At 40.0% G+C, this 25,600-nt stretch overlaps 1 protein-coding gene across 1 annotated transcript in view; it reads right to left on the bottom strand.

The window, feature by feature from the left end:
- Positions 1-25,600, bottom strand: part of gfra3 (GDNF family receptor alpha 3) — a 107,380-nt gene that overhangs the window by 29,743 nt on the left and 52,037 nt on the right. Inside the window, exons 3-7 of the mRNA XM_033632747.2 lie at positions 22,253-22,324; positions 19,721-20,075; positions 13,770-13,879; positions 7,733-7,867; positions 778-914 (exon numbers count right to left, since the gene is read on the bottom strand). Of these exons, the coding sequence (XP_033488638.1) occupies positions 778-914; positions 7,733-7,867; positions 13,770-13,879; positions 19,721-20,075; positions 22,253-22,324 (809 nt within the window). The remainder of the gene's footprint in view (positions 1-777; positions 915-7,732; positions 7,868-13,769; positions 13,880-19,720; positions 20,076-22,252; positions 22,325-25,600) is intronic.

Genomic DNA, 25,600 nt, shown 5'->3' with positions numbered 1-25,600 from the left:
ATTTATTTGACAGGAACAGTGCATTTTAATAACATTTCTGAAAATATGCCAGAATAACCTAGGCAGGCAATTTTTCATCTGTTGTCCCCAGCACTACGTAGTAATTATGACAGTAGTAAGGGAGGAAGTCAGATGATGTAACATTAGTATAAAGAGTGAGAAAGTCAAGTATTGGTGATTAGGTCAAACAAACATAAGACTTTCACTCAGGAAAAACTGTTTGTGTCCCAAAAAGTTGACTCTGAGTTATTGTAACTGGTCTATGTACGTTTGTCACATTACGTTACGCTACGTGACATTGCAAATGTACTGTTATGTTTCGTTCCAGCATGTTAGGTTACATAACAAATGCGCTTATTTCAACCCATGCCATGATGTCTTTTTGTAGATTGTATGGAAAATGGTTTTCTAAATGTTCCCACATATCTAAGGTGAAATGGTGAGATAGAGTAGATGTGGTAGATTATTTGTATCAAACTGAACCAATACAATTTGAAATTTAAAAGATTTGGCAAATATGAAGGAGAATATCTGTAAACACAAAATTCACCTTGTGTTGTCACAAACCAAAAGTTAATAGTAATGGTAGAAATAATATAAGTGATTAAAAAAAAGCCAAAGCAATGGAGATAAAACAAATACAATAAATAAAGAACATACTGTGACAGCAACAAGATGAGCTCAAACCAAAGATAATAGAAAAAGCCTTGGGATAAAAGTCTGAAAGGTAATTTAAAATGGGAAGGCGATGAGCGTGATGAGCTGAAGTGTACTCACGATGTTGTTGTGTTCAGGCAGGTGGTTGTTGCTCAGCAGCTCATCCTCCTGAACCAGCGGGGAGGGCCTGGGAGCAGGAGGGGGGGTGATGTCTGCAGGCAGGGAGTCGGGGCTCCCCATCCAACTGATAGAGTTACCTGCACGGAGACACAGCCTCATCACTGCCTCTGCGTGTGTGTGTGTGTGTGTTCGGCGGGCCTGCGTGCTGTGATGCTGCATCTGGGTGGGCGTGAACCTACATATCTATTTGGCAGCTTTATTGTTTGAGCTGTCAGCAGCTTGATAAATCACCGAGCTTTATGGGAAGTGCATTGACGCATCGATCCAGGCTTTAGTGTTTGGACATACAGGCTCAGTCTGTATCGACAGCTTCATTGACAGATGCTGTGATTGAGTGACAGCTGGAGGGCTTTACCCTGAGGCTCCTCTCCTCACACCTCTTGAGCCCCGCAGAAGCCTAAAGCTGCAGATACAGACTGTAAGACTCTTATGAATGCTGAAGCTGGAGCATGTAACTGACATATGAAGAGGTGGAGTTCAGTTCGTGCTGTGAACATCACTGCAGGTGTGAGCCACCCAGACAGATTCAGCAGACATTGTGTCAGAGACATGTTTTCATTTATTCCCTTTGAGTTGTTCTTCAGAGCATCTTTGATTGTGGCATATTAATTTCGTTTTCATAATTCTGGTCCTCAGATATATTAAAAACAGGCTTGATAAAAACAATATGAATAGCAGTATGTTTGGCAAGTATTTTAAATGTGACTATCTATCTCCCGAACAATCCCCAAAGGTCTAAATATTTAAGTGTTCTAAAAAGCATCTGAAACAGCGAACAGAGCATCATAAGACAAATGCCATAAAATCATGAGAAATCATTTCCTTATATTTATTTAGGATATTCCTGATCAGAAAAAATGGTTGCATAAAATCAGCTTAATCTATGTCCTTAGGAAATTCCCTTAAATAAATAACTTACATGCAGTGATGCTCTAAGAAATTTGTTAAATCCAATTTGCACAAATATCCTTAGCAGCAAAAATAAGTAGAGGCTGATATTTTGGTAAATGTGCTTATTACCCTTCTTTCCAAGAGTGAGATGGGATGATTGAAACAGAACTTGTGTCTTTGTGATAAATACAGATCCGGGGCCAGATGCATAAAACTTTGTAGAGATTTTGGATTTAACTTGTGTGTACGTACAAAGACAGAAATGTGTATACACTTTCTTTTGATCAGATTTATACAGCTGCACGTACACTATGGTTCTGTTTTATAAATCTCCAACACTGTGGAGCTGGGCGCATGTGCAAGAGGCTCCCACAGTTCCCACAAGGAATGGATGTAGAAACACCCTGAAACATTGGTTTTCATATCGATACTTGTGCCCGCTACAACACTTATAAAACCTGTCAATGAGAAATATGCTAAAGAAAGTGTAATTAGCCCTTCCTAATTCCCGCCCCTCTTCACTCAGCGCTCAAATAATGCTTGAGCAAGCTTGCAGCATGGCATAGTGGTCAAAAGTGGAATTACAGTCCCTGGGTCTGTCACGATATGCCATAGGGCCAAAAAAAAAAAAGAAAATGTTCCTATGGACTTACATTGTGAAAGAGACATCTGTAAATCACTGGATAAATGCTTTTGAGCATCACAACCCCTGCCAAATAACTAATTTCATCTAGATTTAATCACTTTGGTCCAATGACTTTTCCGAAGTCTAGAAGGGCTGCACAATGAATCTTTTTTTCCCCATATAAGGTAGCAGAGCACTAAACCTTAAGTTAGCCACTCAGCCACACTCGACAATGCTCAGCCGCCATAAATCTGTAGTGCCTTTGCTCTATGGGCACCACAGTGCGGAACATCTGGGTAATTTCATTTCACTTTCAATTTTTGGCTTAACGTGCCACAGAGCAACTTATATTGGAATGAACAGTGGTCACCTCCAACACTGTATCCAGTTCTCCTTATTGATCCAAACGGTGGGACCTCCGTCAACTTTACCCTTTCCTGTTATACTAGCTATGCAATGTGCTACGCTTGTCTGTAAAAAAGAAAAACAAATTTTAAAGATGGTTAAAAGATGTGGCTGGGGGGCTGGAACAACTTTCACGTACACAATACATTGTATATCATCATTTCTCAAGTTAGCTACTGTTAGCAAAATTCTAGGTAACTAAATAGCAAACATTTTACCACATCAAGAGGAGCTAAATGTCAGATCAACAGCATCACCCAGGTTTGCTTCCTCCTTATTTCTGAGGTAACGTTAATGAGATTTGCAAAAGGACATATCCTTCCATCACATACTGCAGTCCTTGCCGTCAACTTTGTGAAGGTATACTGCCTCACTCCCAGAATATATGTATGCTTGTCCGACCTAGCAACGGTAACTAAGGGGGGCGGGACTTTGGATCTGTCAATTTCACAAACTGAATGACATTGGTAAGGTTCTCCAACAGTGCCAAAACAGTTTACATTACAACAGTTTTCATTACGCACGGCTGTGGCTGTTTGTAATGTCCGTACCACTAATTCATCACATTTCTGCAAACCATCATCATGGTAAATTCTCACCATTCTCATTAACTTCTCATCAATCGTTGTTGTTATCAAATGTCAGAAGGATGATCAATGGTCTATTCTTAGAGCTTATGTCAAAACTGACTTTACAATGTACATTTTTAACCTGTCACTCCAGCTTGTCACAGTCCCAACCTGTTTTAAAACCACCGCCATCAGCCCCATCCCTAAAACCCAGACAATCTCAAGCCTAAATGATTACCGGCCCATCGCTCTCACCCCGGTAGTCACAAAATGCTTTGAGAGACTGGTGTTGGCACGTATCAAGGCATGCCCCACCTCGAAAATCCCAATACCTATGTGAGGATGCTTTTCATTGACTTCAGCTCAGCCTTCAATTCCATCAGCCCTCACAAACTGGTCAACAAACTGCAAACACTCAGCATACAACCCTCTCTGTCTGTGGATCCTGGACTTTTTGACCAACAGGCCCCAGCATGTCACACTGGGCCATCACATCTCAGCACCAGTGTCCCCCAGGGCTGCATTCTCAGTCCAATTCTCTACTCCCTCTTCACTAGTGACTGCACCTCCACCCACAACTCAAACCTAGTGGTCAAGTTTGCAGACGACACGACCATTGTGGGTCTTATTAGCAACAACAACGAGGCAGCGTACAGGGAGGAAGTCTGGACACTGTCTGCCTGGTGTAAGGAAAATGACCTCAACCTCAATACAAAGAAAACCAAAGAAATAAACATAGATTTCAGGAAAAACAAGAACACACTTCATACTGAGCTGTGCATTGACAGGGAGAAAATGGACAGAGTCTACAGCTTCAAATTTCTAGGAGTCCACATCTCTGAAGACCTCACATGGAGCCTTAACACCTCACACCTGAGCAAGAAGGCCCAGAAGTGTCTCTTCCACCTGAGGACGCTGAAGTGCAACAGACTTCCTCAGAAGCTGCTCATCAGCTTTTACAGATGCACCATCGAAAGTGTACTAACTTATGGGTGCACAGCCTGGTACTCCAGCTGTACCGCAGCGGAGAGAAAAGACCTTCAGCGGGTGGTTAAAACAGCTCAGTGGATCGTCGGCTCTCCACTCCTGCAGCTGAGCGACACCAACTCAAGCCGCCTCCACAAGCAGGCCACCCTGGACATTCCCTGTTCAGCACTCTCCCATCATGCAGGCTGAGAACCATCCGAGCCAGAACCAACAGACTAAAAAACAGCTTCTTTCCAAGAGCTGTGGATTCTCTCCTCAAACATAAACACACACTATTCTCATAAAAACACACATACACTTACCTGACGAAAAGTGCAATATCTGTGCATTATTTTATTTTATCTGTGCATTATTTTATCTATGCATTATTTATTTATTTACTACCTTAACTTATGCCCTTTTTATGCTGATTTTTTGGTGCTGCAAACGAAACTTTGTTGTGTTTTTTATATGCAATGACAATAAAAATATCTATCTACATCATTCAAATTAAACAATCATAAACAGGAAGAAGATGGCTTGAATGTAAATAAAAGGTGATATCACTCAATGCATCTCATATGTAATTTAGAATTTAATTATTAAAGAATGTAGCATGCAATAAATAAATAAATAAATAACTAAGTAAAGCAATCAGTGAAACTGGCAACCAACCTTGTCACCAGTCTCTCCACTTTTATTTAGTCTCATGATATCACCCACAGCCATTTCAGCTACCTTGTGTACATATATATATATATATGTATGTATGTATATACATATTTTTGCATGTTCAGTGTTTATACATCTGGCACCTGGAGTTGGGAAGTTGCTAGCGTAGTTGCTAGTTTCAGTATAAAATCTGAAACGTGTGGGAAAACAGCTAGCCTGGCTCTGCGTAGTTAAAAACACACACATACACAAACACCTACCAACAGCTTTAAAGCTCACTGATTAACATTTATCTCTTTTTCTAGTCTATACTCAAACACAGACAGAAAAAAATGTTTTGGAACATTTCATTGACAATCAACAGTTAATCATCTACCCAGCACTTCTGTGCAGTCTCCAGCTACAGTGTGCGTTGCCAGATACAATAGCTGAGCACAGGTTTTGGTCTTTGTACAGGCACGCTGGTACCAAACCTGGCAACCTCACAATGACAACAAGCCTCTGGTAAGCTGTGCACTATCACAGTGCCTAACTATTGCCACAAAATAGTTCGAGCACATGACTCCCTTTGTAATCACAAATTGGCATTTTTGAATATGATTTCGTGTACAAATTAAATCAACAAGGTAGAAAATGTGTGAGTTTTAAAGGTGTTCTCTATTTGTGTGTATTATTGAACTTGAGACGGAACCAGGCTAGCTGTTTCCCCCTGCGCCCAGCCTTTATGCTAAGATAGGCTAACCATGTCCTGATTCAATCTCTGTACTTACTCCACCCACAACATGATCATTTGTATATCAATTACTCACCACCTGTTAGCTTAATTTTTTTTTTTACATTTTTCTCACATGCCTCCGTGGGGAACAGAGACTACAAAAAAAGGTAAAAATTGAAAAAAAGTGTGATCCAAGTCCTATTCATTCAGTCGTGTGCTTAGTACTTCCGAAACACATGCATTTTTGCTAAAACATTACAGTATAAATCATCTCAGCATACAGGGGCATTTGGAAGTACTGAACATACGACTGGATAAATGAGATTTAGGTTATACTGCATGAGCTGTGCGAGAGTTTGTTAAAGGATGATATAGTTTTGCTTCTGTTAAACGTGGACTATGATTATATCAATCCAGGCAGGCTGTTGTCATGCACTGTCTGTATGTATTCCTACAAAATGTAATGCACCAAAATTCGCACATATCACATATAATGATGACCTAATAATTTGTGCATAATTCTATTGTATTTCAGAAGGCTGCAATCAAGTGACCAATGTGCTGATGGGGGTAAAGAAAGAAGCTGTCCTAAGCGGTCTTGTTCTGAGGTATGTTGAGGTGGAAGATGGGTCACAAAACACAAGACTTACCCACAGGTTTTTCCCCAGGAGACCGGAGTTCGGAACCGTGTGAACTTTGAGTCATTTTAAGGTACGTTCTCATGTTTCTTTCCCTAATCCTAACCACAGTAACTTTACTTGCCCCAACTCCCTTTACATTAAGAATGTAACTTCATTTGTGGGCTGCTAATTTGTAGGATGTCATATGAACTGTTGTGTGTGCTTGTCAGTAGGATATCATAGGAACCACTGTATAAGGATACGTTAATTTATAGAGAATGCTCGCCTGTTTTTGGACTCTCCATTCAATGTGGAGGCATGCAAGAGAAACAAAGTTTTCTTCACAAATTTGAAGTCACATGTGGTGAGTAACTGATATACAGAAAGAAGTTGAGTTTTCCTTTAAGACACTCTATCAGATGTAGTACATACAGTATTTCTGAAAATACTGAACCATTCATTTTAGGCACCTTGAACAGCAAGCTATCTCAGCTAATTACTTTTTATTCATTGACCAACAGAATGAAGATGTGCCAGTCTTGTCCATTATTTCTCACCACACTGGTTGCTTCAGACTAAAAGACATTCTAATCACATTACTTTGTACTATCTGTTTGTCTTAAATTAGATTAATCTGCAACATACAAGTTTCACCTCCTCAGGACAGCGTGGCTCCTTTTCATCTGATTTTCACCAGACATTGTAATAACCTCACTATAAAAAAACAACAATAATAAAAATGAGCAGAGGGCCCTTATTGAATCCACCATCATCCACTCTATGTGAATTAGTGTACATAGGTATCCGTCAAGTGCAGTGCACATAGTACAATCCACATGGCATTTTAATTAGATTTTGCCTATAGAGTCTCAGAGAGTCTCCTGAAATACTACCTGGCCCAAGGTCGTGTTGAAATGATTTTGTGGTGATTTGATCAAGTGCAGATTTAGGTGATATTGTGCTACAGTGGCGCATACTCCCAGTTTACAATTAATCAAATTACCACAATCAAACTGACACACTATGAACCAAGGGGATGGTTGCCCCTGGGGATCAGAGAGGTTTTTGTCAAGCTGGTAACCCAGCTTTGACGATAACAGTCTGGACTGCAATCAGGATTTATTCAGCCTGAGCAAGACAGGTTTCCTTTTTCTGCTAGACTTTGAGACTCTGAGAAAAAAAAATGTATGTAAAGTTTTATGTCAACACATCAACTGCAAATATAACTTATATTGCAAACAAAAAAAATATCAATCTCTCTGAAATCTGATTAAAACATCATTACTAAATCACACACTTTGAAGGACCAATATTCAACAAATAAATAAATCACACTTATCAGATCTGTCTTAGTCCAACTCTTGTGAATGACTGTACAGACCAAACATAGTGTATGATAAGACCAGTAAATGTGCATAAAGTGTATACTCACGCAGGCAGGTGTTGTGGGTGAACATGCGCTGCAGTCTCAGACAGTCCTGCCACTGGTTGCCACTGCCCTCACAGTTGCACCACAGCGACACATCTGCAGAGCTGTTACTGATGTAGTTTGGGGTCATGATGGTACCTACAGGTCAGAAGGGTCAAAGCACATGTTAGCTTTGGACAATTCAAAGAACCTACGTGCTTCATTTTTGTCACAGTAATTCAGAGATGTAAACACAATTGCTAGAAACAAATGAGGCCATGTCCAAAAAACCTGGAAGCTTCTACTGGCTTCTACACTGTATTTTACTTTGAGCAATTTGGGAGGAAATCAGCTAAAATGCTTTATGGCGGGGCACAGAAAGAGAATATTGTTCTTTTACTTCAAACAAAGCTGAAACGTAGCCTGTAGAAAAACATGATATCAACTCTGTGACGTTTCCTCGGGGAGCTGAAGGGACATTTTGAAGCCTGGAGTTGGTGTTTTTTCTGCTCAGTGCCATCTTGGCAATTTTTAGAGGCAGAAAGCCCAAATTTTGACAATAGGCTGATGCCTGGATGAAGCTGAGGTAGCAAACACCTTAGCTGAGTGTGACATACACACACTCCCAAACAATTCTACTTTTACACTTTTAAGATACAGTTCAACATTTTGGGAAATACACTGACTGGCTTTCTTTTCAACGGGCAGATGAGAAAATCAACTCCACCCTGTTGTCTGTGCATCAAATTCAGAGCTGGAGCTGAGGGTCAGTTAGCTTAGCTTAGCATAAACACTAAAGCAGGAGGAGACAGTTAGCTTGGCTCTGTCTGAAGTTCAAAAACAGACCTACCAACAACTTTAAAGATCACTGATTAACACATTGACCCTATTTGTTTAGTTCATACTCAAACAGACATGTTAAAAGGACAATGTGTGGTTTTAGCAGGAGTTGGGTGCATAAAAACGATGTACGTAAAAACCTATTTTCAAAAAACAGCCGGTTTCAGTCTTTTTTTTTTAAATTTTTTTTTTATTTACATTTTCAATGAATTGAACACAGTAGCCTTAAAGTGATAGTTCAGGTTTTTGGACATCAAGTTGTGTGAAACGCTGACCATCTGTAGCTCTGATGTGACAGTGTCACTACTCTCAACGAGCCTCCTGCTCTGAGAAATCGCCCGTAGCTTACCAGAGAAAAAGTAGTTCTCAAGATGTACGGGGGACACGTAACCAAAAGGTTTTAAGCTACAAAAAAGTATGCATGTGTTTTGTAAGACTATTTCAATAATTTTAAAACAGACCTTGCTATCAGTTGGGACTATTTTCTGGCCAGTATCACTCCGCCGTGCCAGACAGCACGGCAACAGAAATCAATAAGACAGTTCATCACCACGCCGTGCAGGTGCGCAGGATAGCAACGGCTAACGAAAACTTCATCGGCTGTTTCCAACAGAGAACCAGCAGGCTATTATTAGTGAGGAAAAAGATGTACTAGCCCTATATATACCTACTACTACAGCGTGAACACCGGCTCAGGCTCACGACACACCGTCGTCGGCTGCTGTAGGTAAACAGAGCTACAGATGGTCAGCGTTTCACACAACTTCATGTCCAAAAACCTGAACTATCACTTTAATCTAATGTGTTAATCAGTGAGCTTCAGAGGTGCTGGTTGGTGATTTTTTGAAAATTAAGACAGAGCCAGGCTAACTGTTTCCCTATGGTTTCTGTCTCTGTGCTAAGCTAACCACATCCTGTGCTTCCCAACCAACATTTGTGCATGGGGCCCATGTACCCAGATAGCCCTAGCATAACCACTTTAGTTAATTCACCCATGTGGGCAGTTGGCATGGGGCCAATATGAAACCTGTGGACAGTCCCTTTTAAAGTCCATTTTTCAGCCCATTATTTCCCACATTGGCCCCACATACAAATGTTATTAGAGGCAATGTGGCATTTGCCAAAGCATACCATGGCTTTTTAGATTGAAGAATGCATTTTTCCTACAGGCCAACCTTGTCTCCATGAACACATATCTATGCATACTAATTGGTTTTCCCCATTGTGTTGTATCAGGAAATGTTATTGCTCCTTTTTTTTTTTTTTTTTTTAGTGTAGAACACCACAGGCTGCGGTTTGTGATGAGCAATTGCTTGTTTAGTCAACAAAAGCACAGGGAACCTATTCTATATTAAACCAAAACCTTAACCAAACTTCTGAATACTTACACATAACCATAAAGCAGTTACATGTTGCTTTATCTATGAACACGTGTTTTCAGTGAATATTCTACTAATACTCAAGTAATACTCATAATCCAGACAGCATTACATTTTCTCAAAATGTTTTTGCTGTTGCAAATTAGATGTATACTTAGACTCAATTTGAGGATACAAGGTTGTTCATGGAACCACTGATGTCTTTTCTACAGCAGTGTGTTGCTGTCATGCCAGAAAAACAGACCAGTATCACAGTATAATGTGAAAAGTTTGTTATATTAAAATATTTTTACATTATTATGACACAACTCATCAAGTTATACAAAAAACTTTTCCTGTTGCAACAATATACTATTTGTCCTCTTTAAATGTGAAACTTTTAATGTTAAAACATAATCACTTATTGTTATGACACAAAACTTTTCCCTTCACAACATGATACCTTTTATTCTTATAACATGAAACGTTTCAAGTTATAATGAGATAAGTTGGTCTTGGGCAGAGGTGGACACCCCGTGAAATGTACTCCAGTGGTATAGTCTGTGTCCATGGAGCCTTCTGTGCCCCTCCAGCTGAGTAAGGAGAGATAATGCTACCTCCAGAAGGTCTGACTCATTCTTCCTTCTGTACAGCCCAATGCATTTAAAATCCCTCTTAGTTTACCCATACTTATTGCAATATCATTCACCGTGCACAATAACAGCAGAATTTCACCATATCTCAACCCAAGCATGATGTAGAACTAATATAAATGTGTGATAGAGCTATATTCCTACATTTTTCCCTCTCCACCATTGTTTTCTCATTCTAACATAATTTTCACGTATCAACAATATAGACAAAAACGATCACATTATGGTGTGGAACGTTTCAGTTAAGACAATATAAGTAATCACATTATAACATAAAGGGTTTTGTGTTATAATAATAAGTGATCATAATTTCACATTATAACAAGATAAACAGTATATTGTTATCACAACAAAAGTTTGTGATAAGTTTGCATGTCATAATAACGTGAAAATTAGCGATGCACCGATTGTGAAGTTCCTGGCCGATACCTATACCTATGTTTAAAATAACAATTTGGCAGATACCAATGTTGTTGGGGTTGTTGGTTTTTTTTTGTTGTTGTTTGTTTGTTTTTTCATTTTGTTTATGTTATTTATTCCCCATTTTGTGCTAGGTAAACAAGAGATTACGAGATTACATTTGACCACATCATGAGAATATTTTAGTTTACCTTTGCCCAATACGATTTTTTTACCAAAGAGAGCTTGAACGTATCATAATGTAACGCAACCTCCATCAGCTGTTAGTTCCGGCCTCCAGCTGCTAACATCTAAAGTTAACTAGCTCTCCTGTTGTTCACAATGTAGCATTATCAGGGAAACAATAGAGTGCGTCCCATGACGTATCGATAATGAGTTTACTGCATCCTTTCTAGGGCTGTAGTCTCCTGGTCGACTGGTCGATTATTTGGTCGATATGCTCTCGTCCAACCAAATTCTCATTGGTCGAATAATCGCCATGTTACTTTCATAAGGAGAAAAGTGCTACATCAATAGCTTTCCAGGATTAATCCATTTTTTCCTGCGGTGGTGGGGGGGGGGGGGGGGGGGGGGGTCAGGCTAAGTTCCCTGTGAAAATGGGGGTGTTTTCAAATCACCTCCTTTGTTTACACTACGTTGAACTCGCCCACCCTCAGGGTCACTTTGACGCAGACCTCCTGTCAGTTTCTATATAGGCTACTGACACCTTTTCTCTCAGTGGAAACGAAGCTTGCATTTACTTGTATTTGACAGATGAGAAACAATAAATTGTGAAGACAGTAAAGCCTCCACTAAAATAGCATTTTAAGTCTTATGTGTGATTTATCCTTCAGGGATTTATACTTCAGGATTTATCCAGGTTTCATATGAGCAGAGGAAATCTCCGCTCGTTGCTAGGCTAATTTATACAATGTATTGTGCCATAGGCTGCCGCTAATAACATTAGCATGTTTGGAAAACGTGTTTAATGTGACAGTTGTTTTGTCAGTGAACCTTGTGAGTTGTAATGGAGCCAAATTATGTGCCGTTACCTTTGTTAAGTGTTGCTGTTGTCCCTGGTTTTATATGAGAAGAGGAAAAGATCGCTAGTTGCTAGGCTAATTTATACAATGTAAAATGCCATAGACTTGTGCTAATAACGTTAGCATGTTGTATTGGTGGGGGAAATGTGTCCAGATAAAGACAAGTGTTTGTCTGTCAGTTCTGCGATTTATAGTGAAGCCAATTTGCGTACTTGTGTTTGAAATTGTCTCTATTAAGCCATATTTAATGTGTGTTTTGAATCAACTAAACTTTACAGCACTTAACAGTCCTCCACCGCCGACTAGTGTTTTGGAGGTGTAACTGCAGAGTGACACAGACACACCATCGCAGAAGTAAAAATAACGTGCAGATTTTTTTCCCCCACAACTAATCAATTAGTTGAAGATTATGTGCGACTTTAGTCGACCAAGATTTTCTGTGGTTGACTACAGCCCTAATCCTTTCATCTGAATGGTGTCCTGGGGAGGATCTCCGTCCCTCCCAAACACATTTTCTATTGTCCCCGGGACAACACGATGGTGTTAGTCTCAAGCCCTGCTTTTTATTCGGCACAAAATTGATGTGACACAACGCTTACACATCGGCTACTGCCATCAGTGAATGTCATCTCATTTGTAGATAGGCAAATCGCAGTCAACAAGGAGAATACTGGCAGATACCGATGTGCAGCTGCTAAATCGGTGCATCCCTACTTAAAATATCTTGTTATAAAGTGAAAAACATCTTGTTCTTACAATAAACTCAGAGACAACTGGAGCCTGGTTTGGAGTAGGAAACTGTCTTGGAGGACAGAAGCCACGGGCCAGCTCATTATTTAAGATACAATATATGTTTCAAGCATATACAGTATGTTTTACACGATTAATCAGCATTCACCTAATAATCAGTGATAGACGTGGGTCGCTGTCTATGCCTTCTGTGGTCAAATGTTAAATGTAAATGTTAACTCCAATAGAGGGCCAAATGAAACAAAATACAACTAATATGTTTTTTTTTATCTTCAGGAAAACAATGCACGGCACTCACGTTTGATTATCTCTGGCAGCTGCCCTTTTGTAAATATGTGGATTATGCAAGTTGTGCCTTTAAGAAAGCTATGAGGCTCATAGAAAAGTCATCCATCATTGTCAGAGTGAGCAGAAAGCCACTCAATGCCTCTCTATCCACATTTCTTGTCAGCTGTCATGCCTCCTCACTTTCTATCTTGCCGCTACTGCTCCTCCACTTCTGCTCTGTCTGATCACCTTGCTCACACACTTTCTGTCTCCCCCCATTACTCTCTTTGGAGATTTGCACATTATTAGCTCTGTTTAAGAGAGTCTTAGGACAGTATTATAGATATATAAATTCCCCCATAATCATATAGGCTGGACAAGCTGCCAGGCTTAAGGGAACCCCCAACAATGCCAAAAATAACACCAAATATCCATTCCAGTGTTTGACCTGTATTCATTCTGCAGCAGAGCACCACTGTGAGTGCATGTTAGTACATGTGAGTCCCTGTGTGTGTGTATCTGAAAGACTAGCACATCGCCTCTGCGTTACACTCATATGGCGGTTTACGCTGATAAAGCTGCACTCACCCAAAACTTCCTCTCCTGGAAGTTATGTTCTGGTGGAGGTGAAATGCAGCCTTTTATTTCATGTAATTCTCATCATACCTCTTTTCCCAACTCCTCCCTCCTCTCCCCCCTTTTCCCCCCTCTCTCCCCCCTTTTCCCCCTCCCTCCTCCCTGCATCCCGTACCGATGAGTCCAGCGTAGGCTCGGAGGCACAGGCCTGCTGAGTCTTTCAGACAGCCGCTGGCCGTCAGAGGAGATGGCTGGCAGTTATTAAGGAAATCAGCCAGTCTGGACCTGGCAACAACACAGACAACAACTCAACATCAAACACAAGAAGCAGGAAGGAAATCTGGATGTGTAGGTTGGGGTGTGTTTGCATGCATGTAAATTTGGGTTCAGCGGATTTCAGTGCTTTCAGTCCTATTTGTACATTTAGCCTTTTCTCTGTCTTTTCATTTTTACAGTCTTCATGATACCTTTACTTTGGTCCCACTTTTTATCATTTACATAGGACTGTTGGATTTCTATGCATTTTTTGGGCGAATACCAGTTTGCTATTTATGTCATGTCCTCAGTATCACTGTTTTTTTCCCCACACATTACACTTTGAAGAAGATGGAGAGCAATTAAACCATCATGGCACAATAAAATTAATCACCAATCATCATCTTCATCATCATAAGACATGGTCACACCATCATTGAATATAGTGACATTTAGGTGAGATTCATTCATTGCAATGCAACCTAAATTAAAGAATAATATATACAGGGGAAAAAAATGGTTCAACTTGGATGAACTTTGACTCATGAATTAGCATCGTAAACCAACAGCAAACCATCTTCACAGTGCTGAGCTCTAAAGGACCAGACTCACCAAGCCTACATCGAAAAACTAGTGGCGCTGCATTGCTTCATGTGGCCTGTGTCTCAACCAAAAAGTTGCACTTTAACACACCGTAAAGACTACAGCCAACAGCCAACTAGCACGTATGTTCTGCACCTGTGAGAGAGGAAATAACTGAGCTGAGCTGAATTAATCAGGGGGATCCCTCTTATTGACGAGCTCCGCCGCTGATTCCATGTGCTGAATCAGCCAAAAAACTACCAACAAGGGAAGAAACACACTGCAGGGGCAACTGGGGCAACCGACGCTCACCAACAGCCCGACACTGAGGTACAGACCATCCTCAGCTTGGTGTGTCAGGGGGCCCTAAGGGAATGGGGAGCTGGAGAATCCTAAAAAGAGTAAGCTATCATATTAGCTGTCTTGCACCGTCCGATTTGATATAACCTTACTCTGTCAAAGAATAAACTGCTCCACAAATAATGACAGAAAATTAACATAGTGCTTTATTTATTTAATTACAATTTTGATTGCTAGGTAGCAGTGTTGGGCAGTAAAGTCACGTAGTGATGTACCATACGAATTTAACAGCATTTCTCAGTAGCATGGTGGTAACGTCACTACTTCCTGAGTCAAACAGCTTTTCAGTCGCAAAGTTAATTAATTGACTGAGTAGTGCGGTAGTGTCCACAAAAGTTACAAGCTCTTTTTCCCAGGAAAAGCTCTGAAGTGCAGCAGACTTTTTTCTGGGGATGTCTGGATGAAGTAAGGATATTAGAAGTACCGGTTAAGTAATGTGACTGACGACAGCGTCAGATCGAGACATGTAGACGAGGGAAACACTTCCACATGACATCACATACTAATCCTTCAGATTATTCTGCTTGTTGCCTCCCTATTGGCTTTTCTTGGCAAAACCCGCCCTACTCTGCCTCTGATTGGCTACACTGCACTTCTTGACGTGTCTCTCTCGTGTCTTCCCCATAGACTATGTATATTTAGTAGATTTGCAGTGGACACTTGAGAAATAGACACAACAAGGGCCAAGAAAACATAGACATATATACATAGATGCCGCATCGACTGCCTGAGCGCGTCCTCGCCGGCCGCCATCTTGAATGGGTCTCGCTTCGCCTCCACAGTGCATTCACTTCTATTGAGGAAGGAGCTGTATGCACAAGTAAAATAGAATAACTCACTGAATTTTCAACTGATTTTCACAAGGTTTGGTTTGTTACAAACGGCACACATGTAGTTATGATACAGGATGTTTTCGTACATTAAAAATGCAGGATTTCATGCTTTAATACTTTCTGCAGATAGCAACAGCATGTTATTTAGATCACAACACAGTTCTTTTATTCACCTCAACCCCAGAGTGGGATGGATATATATATATATATCTATATATATATATATATATATATAGATAGATATAGATATACACACACACATATACAGTACAGGCCAAAAGTTTGGACACACCTTCTCATTCAATGCGTTTTCTTTATTTTCATGACTATTTACATTGTAGATTCTCACTGAAGGCATCAAAACTATGAATGAACACATGTGGAGTTATGTACTTAACAAAAAAAGGTGAAATAACTGAAAACATGTTTTATATTCTAGTTTCTTCAAAATAGCCACCCTTTGCTCTGATTACTGCTTTGCACACTCTTGGCATTCTCTCCATGAGCTTCAAGAGGTAGTCACCTGAAATGGTTTTCCAACAGTCTTGAAGGAGTTCCCAGAGGTGTTTAGCACTTGTTGGCCCCTTTGCCTTCACTCTGCGGTCCAGCTCACCCCAAACCATCTCGATTGGGTTCAGGTCCGGTGACTGTGGAGGCCAGGTCATCTGCCGCAGCACTCCATCACTCTCCTTCTTGGTCAAATAGCCCTTACACAGCCTGGAGGTGTGTTTGGGGTCATTGTCCTGTTGAAAAATAAATGATCGTCCAACTAAACGCAAACCGGATGGGATGGCATGTCGCTGCAGGATGCTGTGGTAGCCATGCTGGTTCAGTGTGCCTTCAATTTTGAATAAATCCCCAACAGTGTCACCAGCAAAACACCCCCACACCATCACACCTCCTCCTCCATGCTTCACAGTGGGATCCAGGCATGTGGAATCCATCCGTTCACCTTTTCTGCGTCTCACAAAGACACGGCGGTTGGAACCAAAGATCTCAAATTTGGACTCATCAGACCAAAGCACAGATTTCCACTGGTCTAATGTCCATTCCTTGTGTTTCTTGGCCCAAACAAATCTCTTCTGCTTGTTGCCTCTCCTTAGCAGTGGTTTCCTAGCAGCTATTTGACCATGAAGGCCTGATTGGCGCAGTCTCCTCTTAACAGTTGTTCTAGAGATGGGTCTGCTGCTAGAACTCTGTGTGGCATTCATCTGGTCTCTGATCTGAGCTGCTGTTAACTTGCCATTTCTGAGGCTGGTGACTCGGATGAACTTATCCTCAGAAGCAGAGGTGACTCTTGGTCTTCCTTTCCTGGGTCGGTCCTCATGTGTGCCAGTTTCGTTGTAGCGCTTGATGGTTTTTGCGACTCCACTTGGGGACACATTTAAAGTTTTTGCAATTTTCCAGACTGACTGACCTTCATTTCTTAAAGTAATGATGGCCACTTGTTTTTCTTTAGTTAGCTGATTGGTTCTTGCCATAATATGAATTTTAACAGTTGTCCAATAGGGCTGTCGGCTGTGTATTAACCTGACTTCTGCACAACACAACTGATGGTCCCAACCCCATTGATAAAGCAAGAAATTCCACTAATTAACCCTGATAAGGCACACCTGTGAAGTGGAAACCATTTCAGGTGACTACCTCTTGAAGCTCATGGAGAGAATGCCAAGAGTGTGCAAAGCAGTAATCAGAGCAAAGGGTGGCTATTTTGAAGAAACTAGAATATAAAACATGTTTTCAGTTATTTCACCTTTTTTTGTTAAGTACATAACTCCACATGTGTTCATTCATAGTTTTGATGCCTTCAGTGAGAATCTACAATGTAAATAGTCATGAAAATAAAGAAAACACATTGAATGAGAAGGTGTGTCCAAACTTTTGGCCTGTACTGTATATACTGTATAAACACAATATACACAATACAAAACATAGTATAGCATATTAATAAATTTATTAATATATTTTAATAAAGAAAAAGCTTGATTGTTGATTGAGTTTATTTCTCACACACACTCTCTTTTATACCCACAGCCATCAGACTTAATAATTCTTTGTTAAATAGATGATCTTACAGACTTTGAAATTTTCTTTTCGGGAATTAGTAAAGTTATTCTTATTACACTGACTGCTGTGATCCCTCAAAAGTAGTAAAAGACATTTTCAGTATTTACTTAAACACTGAAATTAATTTTGGTATTGGTATTATAACTATGAAAATGGGACTGTGGTCAAGATATTTTGAAAAAAGATACAGAACGATGAGCAGCAGGGGATATTTGCAGCACAGCTGGTGGAAAAGTGAATATGTGCACAAAGGTGTGCTATACATAATATGCTATACTGTGTTTTGTATTGTGTATATGGTGTTTATACAGTATGTTTATACAGTATATAAATACTGTATATATATATATATATATATATATATATATATATATATATATACATACATATATATCCCACTCTGGGGTTGAGGTGAATAAAATAACTGTGTTGTGACCTAAATAACTTGCTGTTGCTATCTGCAGAAAGTATTAAAGCATGAAATCCTGCATTTTTTATGTACAAAAGCATCCTGTATCATAACTACATGTGTGCCGTTTGTAACAAACCAAACCTTGTGAAAATCAGTTGAAAATTCAGTGAGTTATTCTATTTTACTTGTGCATACAGCTCCTTCCTCAATAGAAGTGAATGCACTGTGGAGGCGAAGCGAGACCCATTCAAGATGGCGGCCGGCGAGGACGTCAGCTCCGATAGGCAGCGGCAGTCATATATGTCTATGCCAAGATAAGAGCTGAGAGACAGAGAGCAGTATTAAGAAGGAGGAGAGGAGACAGAGAGTGACATGCTGATGTCACATGTTGTTTGCAGGACATGTTCATAATGTCCCTAAAAAGAAAAAAAAGTTTTAATTAAGGTCTGTTATTTTTATTGTTTATATTACTGTCTATTTTCTTCTAGTAAAAAATAGATTTTAGAATTCTGACTTTGAAGTAGTGACAGAGCCGGATAGCCTACTGAAAGAGGCCAAAACAGAGAAATGCATTAAGTAGTAAAAGGAGAGAGAAGGAGAAGGGGCAATAGGCCGACTGATGAGGACATGGTATTGGAGGACATGTTCAAATGTCACAAAGTCCTCGAAAAAAAGAAGAAAGTTTTAATTTAAGTCTGTAATTTTATAAAAATTCTTTGGCTGACAGTTTTTATTATCACTGAGATAATGCTGGTTTGACATAAAGTAAAAAAAATAATAAAAGCAGCTATGCAAGTAGCAAGCTACTTCTGCCATTTTCTCGTAGTTTAGCTTGCTAACATTTATCTATGTATATAGCTTCAATGTAGTGAAACTTCATTTTGATGTAGAGTAACTGGTAGCGTGGCTCACTACATTTCCAAGTAGCTTTCCCAACACTGCTAGTTAGCTGCTTTGTAGGATTAGCTGCTGCTATTCAAAACTATTTGCTCTTGTGCATTTGGTCTAAAGGTTTATTTGACAGCAACTATGACAGCAAGTTTCCAGTACCACCTTTTCCCAGACACACAGATATATTTTGCTCTGCTACTTGCTGGTTTGACCAGGGACACGTCTGTGCTGACTCTGATCTAAAGCTGAATTTACATGCAGCTGTAGTTATAGACATTCAGATATTAACAATCTGGATGATATTAACAAGATCAAATATCTTAATACGTCTGACTCTGACCCAATAACAGGATATCATCAATGTGATCTTATTTTGCTGCCAAGTGTTAATTACAAAAAGGCAGCACCTTGGGTGATCAATTAGCCACTGACACCATCAATAAGAGACAATAGCCCACATTCCCTGATTACATAGCACCCAAATACTCCAGATGTGTGTTTTTAACCTCAATACATTGTACAGTTCATCAATGGGAAGTTGCAAGGAAGCAGATGGGTTTTGTGACACAACTATCATTACAAAAAAGATATTCACACACATAAACATAGACTATCAACTTCACAATTAACGTGTTATCAAACTGCCCCATATAACGCCATTTTACAGCCTTCTTACATTTACAAACAGTATCAGCCCCACACATCTGTTTAGGCTTTGTGTCTAACCTGCAGAGGTCATCTCGGCGACAGAAGCTCTGCTGGTGGAGGCAGTTGGGTTGCAGACCCTCCATCTCTTGGTAGGAGCAGGAGGGCACAATAGTTTTCCTCCTCCTTTCACCACACAGGGTGTTAGTGCAGGGGCAGAACAGGACGCCCAGGCTGTATTCCTCAGGCACCCGCTCCAGGAAGCGCCGCAGGGCCCGGTGACATTTGTGCTGGTTGCACCGGGTGGTCCCAGGCACCCGTTTGGTACAGGCCAGGACATACTCTGATCGCAGAGAGCCACACTTCTCATACAGGCCACAGTCCTGCGCTGCCTTCAGGCACTGGTTCTCACCATCCAATTGCATGAAAGATGAGGCTGATGGGGTGAGGAGTTAATTAAAAGTTAAATTAGCCAAACACAAAACACCTGGGTGTGCAGAAAGTTGTAAAGAGGGAAATGGAAGTGTCAAGTCTTATATAATAATTGTTAAAAATGTATCTTGTAGCTATTCAATCTGTGACTTGCAACAAAAGTAGAGGACTTCATACTTTATGTCATGTGTATGCAGTGTTTAAGGAAGAGCAGCTGCAAAAGGGAACAGTGGTATGGGTATCCAACCATCAGTTTCAGTAGGAGAGTTATCAAGTCGGACAATGGACTCCCACAGAAGTTGAGGTCCAGAGTTTAAAAAGTATAATTCCTATTGATTAGATTTTTACATTCTGATAATATGGATGCCAGTGGAAACATTGTGATGTGGCGTTTTTGTGCTAAGAGTGACAATAATGGGACTGAGAGTTGTTTCAACTTTGTTTTTCTGAAATACTATAGCCTCCTACTTCATTGAGGATCATCATCCTTCCTCTGTAGAGTTCCTATTCATTTCACTGAACCCAAAGTGATTAAAGGTAATTAACTTACAAACGTAAACAGTAAACTTAAGTAACCCAAACAAAAAATAAAGAAGAATAAACTAAATAATAGTATTAAAACAGCATAATTTGGTGTTTTAATAGAGCTAAATTAATTGGGTTACAGTAAGAATCCCAGAAGAATAGTCTCTTAAGTAAAGGTAAATTAAATAAGTCCTAATTCCAGTCCCAGGGGCTTGGCAGAGGTCTCAAGTGGCCTGCTATTTTGGGAACCTCACCAGTAATGAGGCAAGAATGTAGAGCTTACTTTGTCCTGACGGTGGTGAAGGAAAGCTCATGTAGTCTCAATGGAAATGGGTTTATCCTCTGGGATGCATATGCCTGTGCATATGCCCAGTAAACTGTGTGGCTCCCCAAAGAAAGAAAGGTCAAATTTTGACCAAATGATCACCATATGGTCAAAGAAACATTGGTTTACAGTGGAGGAGATTGTCAGGAACATGATGATTCATCCCTGTGAACCTGGAAACTATGAATATCCACAGCAAAATCTGAACAGCCAATCTATGAAGCACTTGTCATAGGGAACTTTGGGAGTGATAGTTGAGTAAATACCGGGTAGTCATAAAATCAATAGGAATGATCCTCTGGACTCTGTCAGTGTCAGTGGTGATCTGTCCTACAGTAGTTTATATTTGCTCTGAAACTGACAGCAACCTTGTAGTCAAGTGGTCTACAGTATTCAAATCCAGCCCAGGGCGTATACTATATTACTGTCCTTAAGAACCTTACAAGTAATCTAATGTTCTCTGGCCCCAAAACTCAAAAACAAGCCAACTAACAACAGCTAATCCACAATTTCCTGACAAAATGAAATCTTGAAAAGTCTGTCTAGCCTTGCTTATCCAACCCCTGCTACCCAGCACCAACAATATGTACAAGGACAAAGTCTGAGGGTGTAAATGGTGGACCTGCCCATTGAAAGTCAGAGATTCAAATCATCAGTCAAAGACCCCTCATTTGACTGAGATTGCTTCAAGTTGAGCAGGTTTTTTTGTTTGTTTGTTTTTTTTTTTTTTGCTAGTTTTGCTTCTAGGGATATTTTGGGCAGACGGCTGCAGATACGATACAGTGGCACAGAGGAGGAGAGACTTTGCACCATAAGGCTCTGACATAACATCATCTTCTCTCTTCTGAGAAGTGGTGAATTTAGAGCTCACAGGAACATCATACGACACAGTCTCTGGCTTTTGTGTGATATTTAGTGTTAGCAAAAAATGTTGTTGCACACTTCTGTGTGTTGTTAGCCCAGTTAGGTTGTTTAGCATACTAACACCCCTGTTCAAACTTTAAAACTTTATAAGGAAAAACACAAATCATGAAATATTCGTATTGAATAGCCAAAACTGATTCGACTGACATAATCTAAGTCAGGTACAGCCCTAGTAAATGGATGCTGAGACAGAAATGTCTCAAAAAGAGCAGAGTGTCCTTGGCTTCACTGGCGCACTGGTATGACTCCATGTGTGACAGTGATGGACACTGACTATAACTACCTAATCATAACAAAGACTGCATGAGTGGCTGTGTGTTTGTGTGTGTGTGTGTGTGTGTGTGTGTGTGTGTGTGTAGGTGTGTGTAGGTGTGTGTTTGAGTTAGAGGAGTCAGAGTGTGTTTTACCTGCCACTAAGGAAGCCATGCGAGTATCCATTAGTGTGTCATCATAGGGAGATATTTCTAGTTCATCCTCCCCTGGAAAAAAGGAACACATCAGCATTTGGCAAACAGTTAAGTGATCCCTTACAATGTGACCCACAGTGGCTTGGAAGGAACAAATGTAAGACGAACACTGTGGTAAAGAGAGCAAACGCTAAGTGAGAAACACAAATGAAACTCAGTGTAACCTCCCTCAAATGCACTGGAAGGAGGTCATCACTGTAATCTGGAATGAGGGTATTAAATGAATTGAAAAGATGAATTAAACAAAAGCATATTTTTCACAGTTGTCCCATTAAAGAAATTGTTTTATTTTGATTATGTTTATTAAGGTCATGTCCACTTTGAGGCTTGTAAATTTAAATATATAGCCAACAATGTGAAAAAAAAGTCCAAACTGCCATCTGCAGGTCATTTTTGAAAAGTTGTTCAGCCAAAATAATTGGAAAACAGCTAAATCTCTGGGGCCTAGGACTGAACCTTGGGGCACACCACAAGAACATTTTTTCTCTTTGAACAGAACCTCCCAATGGTAAAAAAGGTAGCTGGTTGAAAATCTAAACTAGTCTAAAACTGTGCCAGAGAACCAGAGTCCCTATTAAAACCCTATAACAAATAAAGGCACTGACTGTATTGAAAAACGCAATGGTCTAGAAAAACAAGAACAGATATTTTTCTACCACACAGCGCCTCATGATGTGATTCACAACTTAGAGCAAGGCTGTTTCTTTGCTTTTTCCAGCACAGAGACCAGTGTTGGGTAAGGGTTACTTTAAAAGTAATCAAAGTACGCTACTGTGTTACTTTTTAAAAAGTAACCAGTTACTTTACTGCGTTACTCCCTGAGTAAAGTAACTCAATTACTTTAAAAGTACTTCCAAAGTTACTCCCTGAGAAAAGTAACTCAAGCACTTTTAAAGTAGTTTTGAGTATTCTACATTTCCTATTGGGCAATGGACCACAGGGCGCTAAGCCTACATTTTTTTGTCTCCAAAATTAAAGCTATGGACCACTTGCCCTTCACTGAGATCCAATTCTCCCATCACAGCCGTCACTCTGACCAGTAGAAACACAGAACGATCTGCTGCCGTAGACAACTGTTAGACAAGACCCCAGCGTTTTTAATATTTCCTCTAGGGATGTACTCCACCTATTTAGAATCCACCGTAGACAACAGCAGCATTTCTCCGACCACGTAGCGAGCCACAAGCTCCGTGGCTTCTTTCAGACTGATAGGTTTAACGTTATCTCCGTTATTAGAACCAAACGACAGCCGTTGCTGTTTCAGAGCTGAAGGACCAGCGTTCTAAAAGTAACGGAAGTAACTGATGTCTTGTTTGAAAATGTACTTAAGTATTTGATTACTCAAACAGCAAACTAACACATTAGGTTACTCATTACTGCAAAAACTAATCAAAGTACTCTAATGTGTTACTTTGTAACGCGTTATACCCAACTCTGACAGAGACTAGAAAAGAGAGAGAAATAATAAAGATTATTTTGGGATGTAAAATTAGTGCCAATAAATATTAAAGGCAAAGCTAAATCAGGCCCTTAAATATTTTGCTCAAAAACATTATAAATCAGCATCAGCCTCATTAAAACAGGAATGGCTACTGGCTGTTTTGGCAGTATTTCTGACCTAATGTACTGTAAGTTGTCTTGTCTCTGAAAAAATAAATATCCATACACAGGCAAGTATTTAGCAAGCATTTAACTGGTAAAAAGTAAAAGTTTAATGTTTTCTCTTTGAGACTGGAAAGCTTACTCCCATTTTTTTAATTGCACTGTTTTCCTGTAAGATAACAGTGATTCTGGTTGGTTATGTCATCACACAAAGAGCCAAGATAACACTTTATAGGGATATGAGTAAGCAATGACACATAAAAGAGTAAATAAGATTGCCGTGGACAGAAATACAGGAAAGGGATATGACGGTGGTGAAAAATCTTTCAATGATTAGAGGATCATGGGAGTAAACATGAGTCATGTACAGTATGTTTAAATTACCCACAATTATAATGCAGTCATATATGATTGTTAACAGGTGAAACCCAGTAAAACTGGCCCCACCATCATGATGCTCTGTGTCAGTGATTCTGTGATGTATTCTGTTCTATCCCTAAATTACTTGTCAGGGTATTTTCTGAGAGTTGACTGCACTGAATTGACATTACTTTATAAAAGCTAATTAGAAGAACAAAGGCCTCTCCTTGCATCCCCTGCAGTGCAGAGGGGTCTCTGAAGTAAAAGCATTCCTTTACACATTCAGACATGTTAGCTTCCTTGCCTGCCTCTGTGAGTCTCCCTTCTTTCTTTGACAAAATATTCTACTATCTATGTAGAATCCTCGATACCCACTGTACAGTTTGGAGTTATAATTCAGTTCTGGTAGACGTCAACATATTTCACTGCTGGTGAAGCTGGATAAAAAGTCAAGGTCTCAACATAGTGATTCATCCTGTGGGGAACAACTGCACACAATAATAGCACCAAATTGAATAGCAATCCATCCAATATTTGTTGAGATGAAGAGTGAGGGGGTCAGCAAATACATTTGGATTTATCCTCTGGAGACCATGAATGTCTGGACCACAGCCATCACTAATGTACCTAAAAACAGTCCAGCTGGCTCAGACTATCCTGACTGGACTGAGCGCTGACACTGATTGGTCGATATCACCATCATTTCAAAGACAGAGCTGTGTAAGTTTGGGTAAAATGAAGCAAAAATATGAAAAGTATTGCCCAGAGCTGATGTAGATAATTAGACCTTGTTGTGTCCAGCCAGTATTCTGCATGTCAAGTCTAGCAGCTCTGAGATCAGTCACCCTGCAATGCTTCACATCTGATGAGAGCCACTCTAGTTGTTCAGGTACGCTATGTAATTAATCTTGGATAACATTTCATGCTCATTATATAAATGGAATTTTAGACATAGTGGACAGCTTTTTCTTAGCACAGTGCTGTGTTCTTGCTGTTAAGTCTGTTTGCTAAGTCAGTGTGGGAGGTAATTATTTAAACACTGCCCAGTGTTAATGTAAATATCTATAATCACTGCAGTGCAGGGTAAGAAGGGGCCCTGGATTTTGCACTACACAAGTGACAAAGGCTGTCATCCTTCAGTTTGTTTCTCATTAAAAAAAGTAGTTATACATTTTGGGTAAAACACTTACTCCCTTTTTTCCAAAGATCAATATCAATCTTAAGTCTCTGTTAAGTATGGAGCTGAAGTCAGGACAAGGTTTGCCTAGCTTAGCATAAACACTGGAAAGGATAGGAAACAGCAACCATGTCTCTTTTCAAAGTTTG

Source organism: Epinephelus lanceolatus, chromosome 7 (genome assembly GCF_041903045.1).
Source record: "Epinephelus lanceolatus isolate andai-2023 chromosome 7, ASM4190304v1, whole genome shotgun sequence".
Classification (NCBI taxonomy): domain Eukaryota; kingdom Metazoa; phylum Chordata; class Actinopteri; order Perciformes; family Serranidae; genus Epinephelus; species Epinephelus lanceolatus.
The sequence above is the reverse complement of the archived record's forward strand: the minus strand, read 5'-3'. Positions and strand labels throughout refer to the sequence as shown.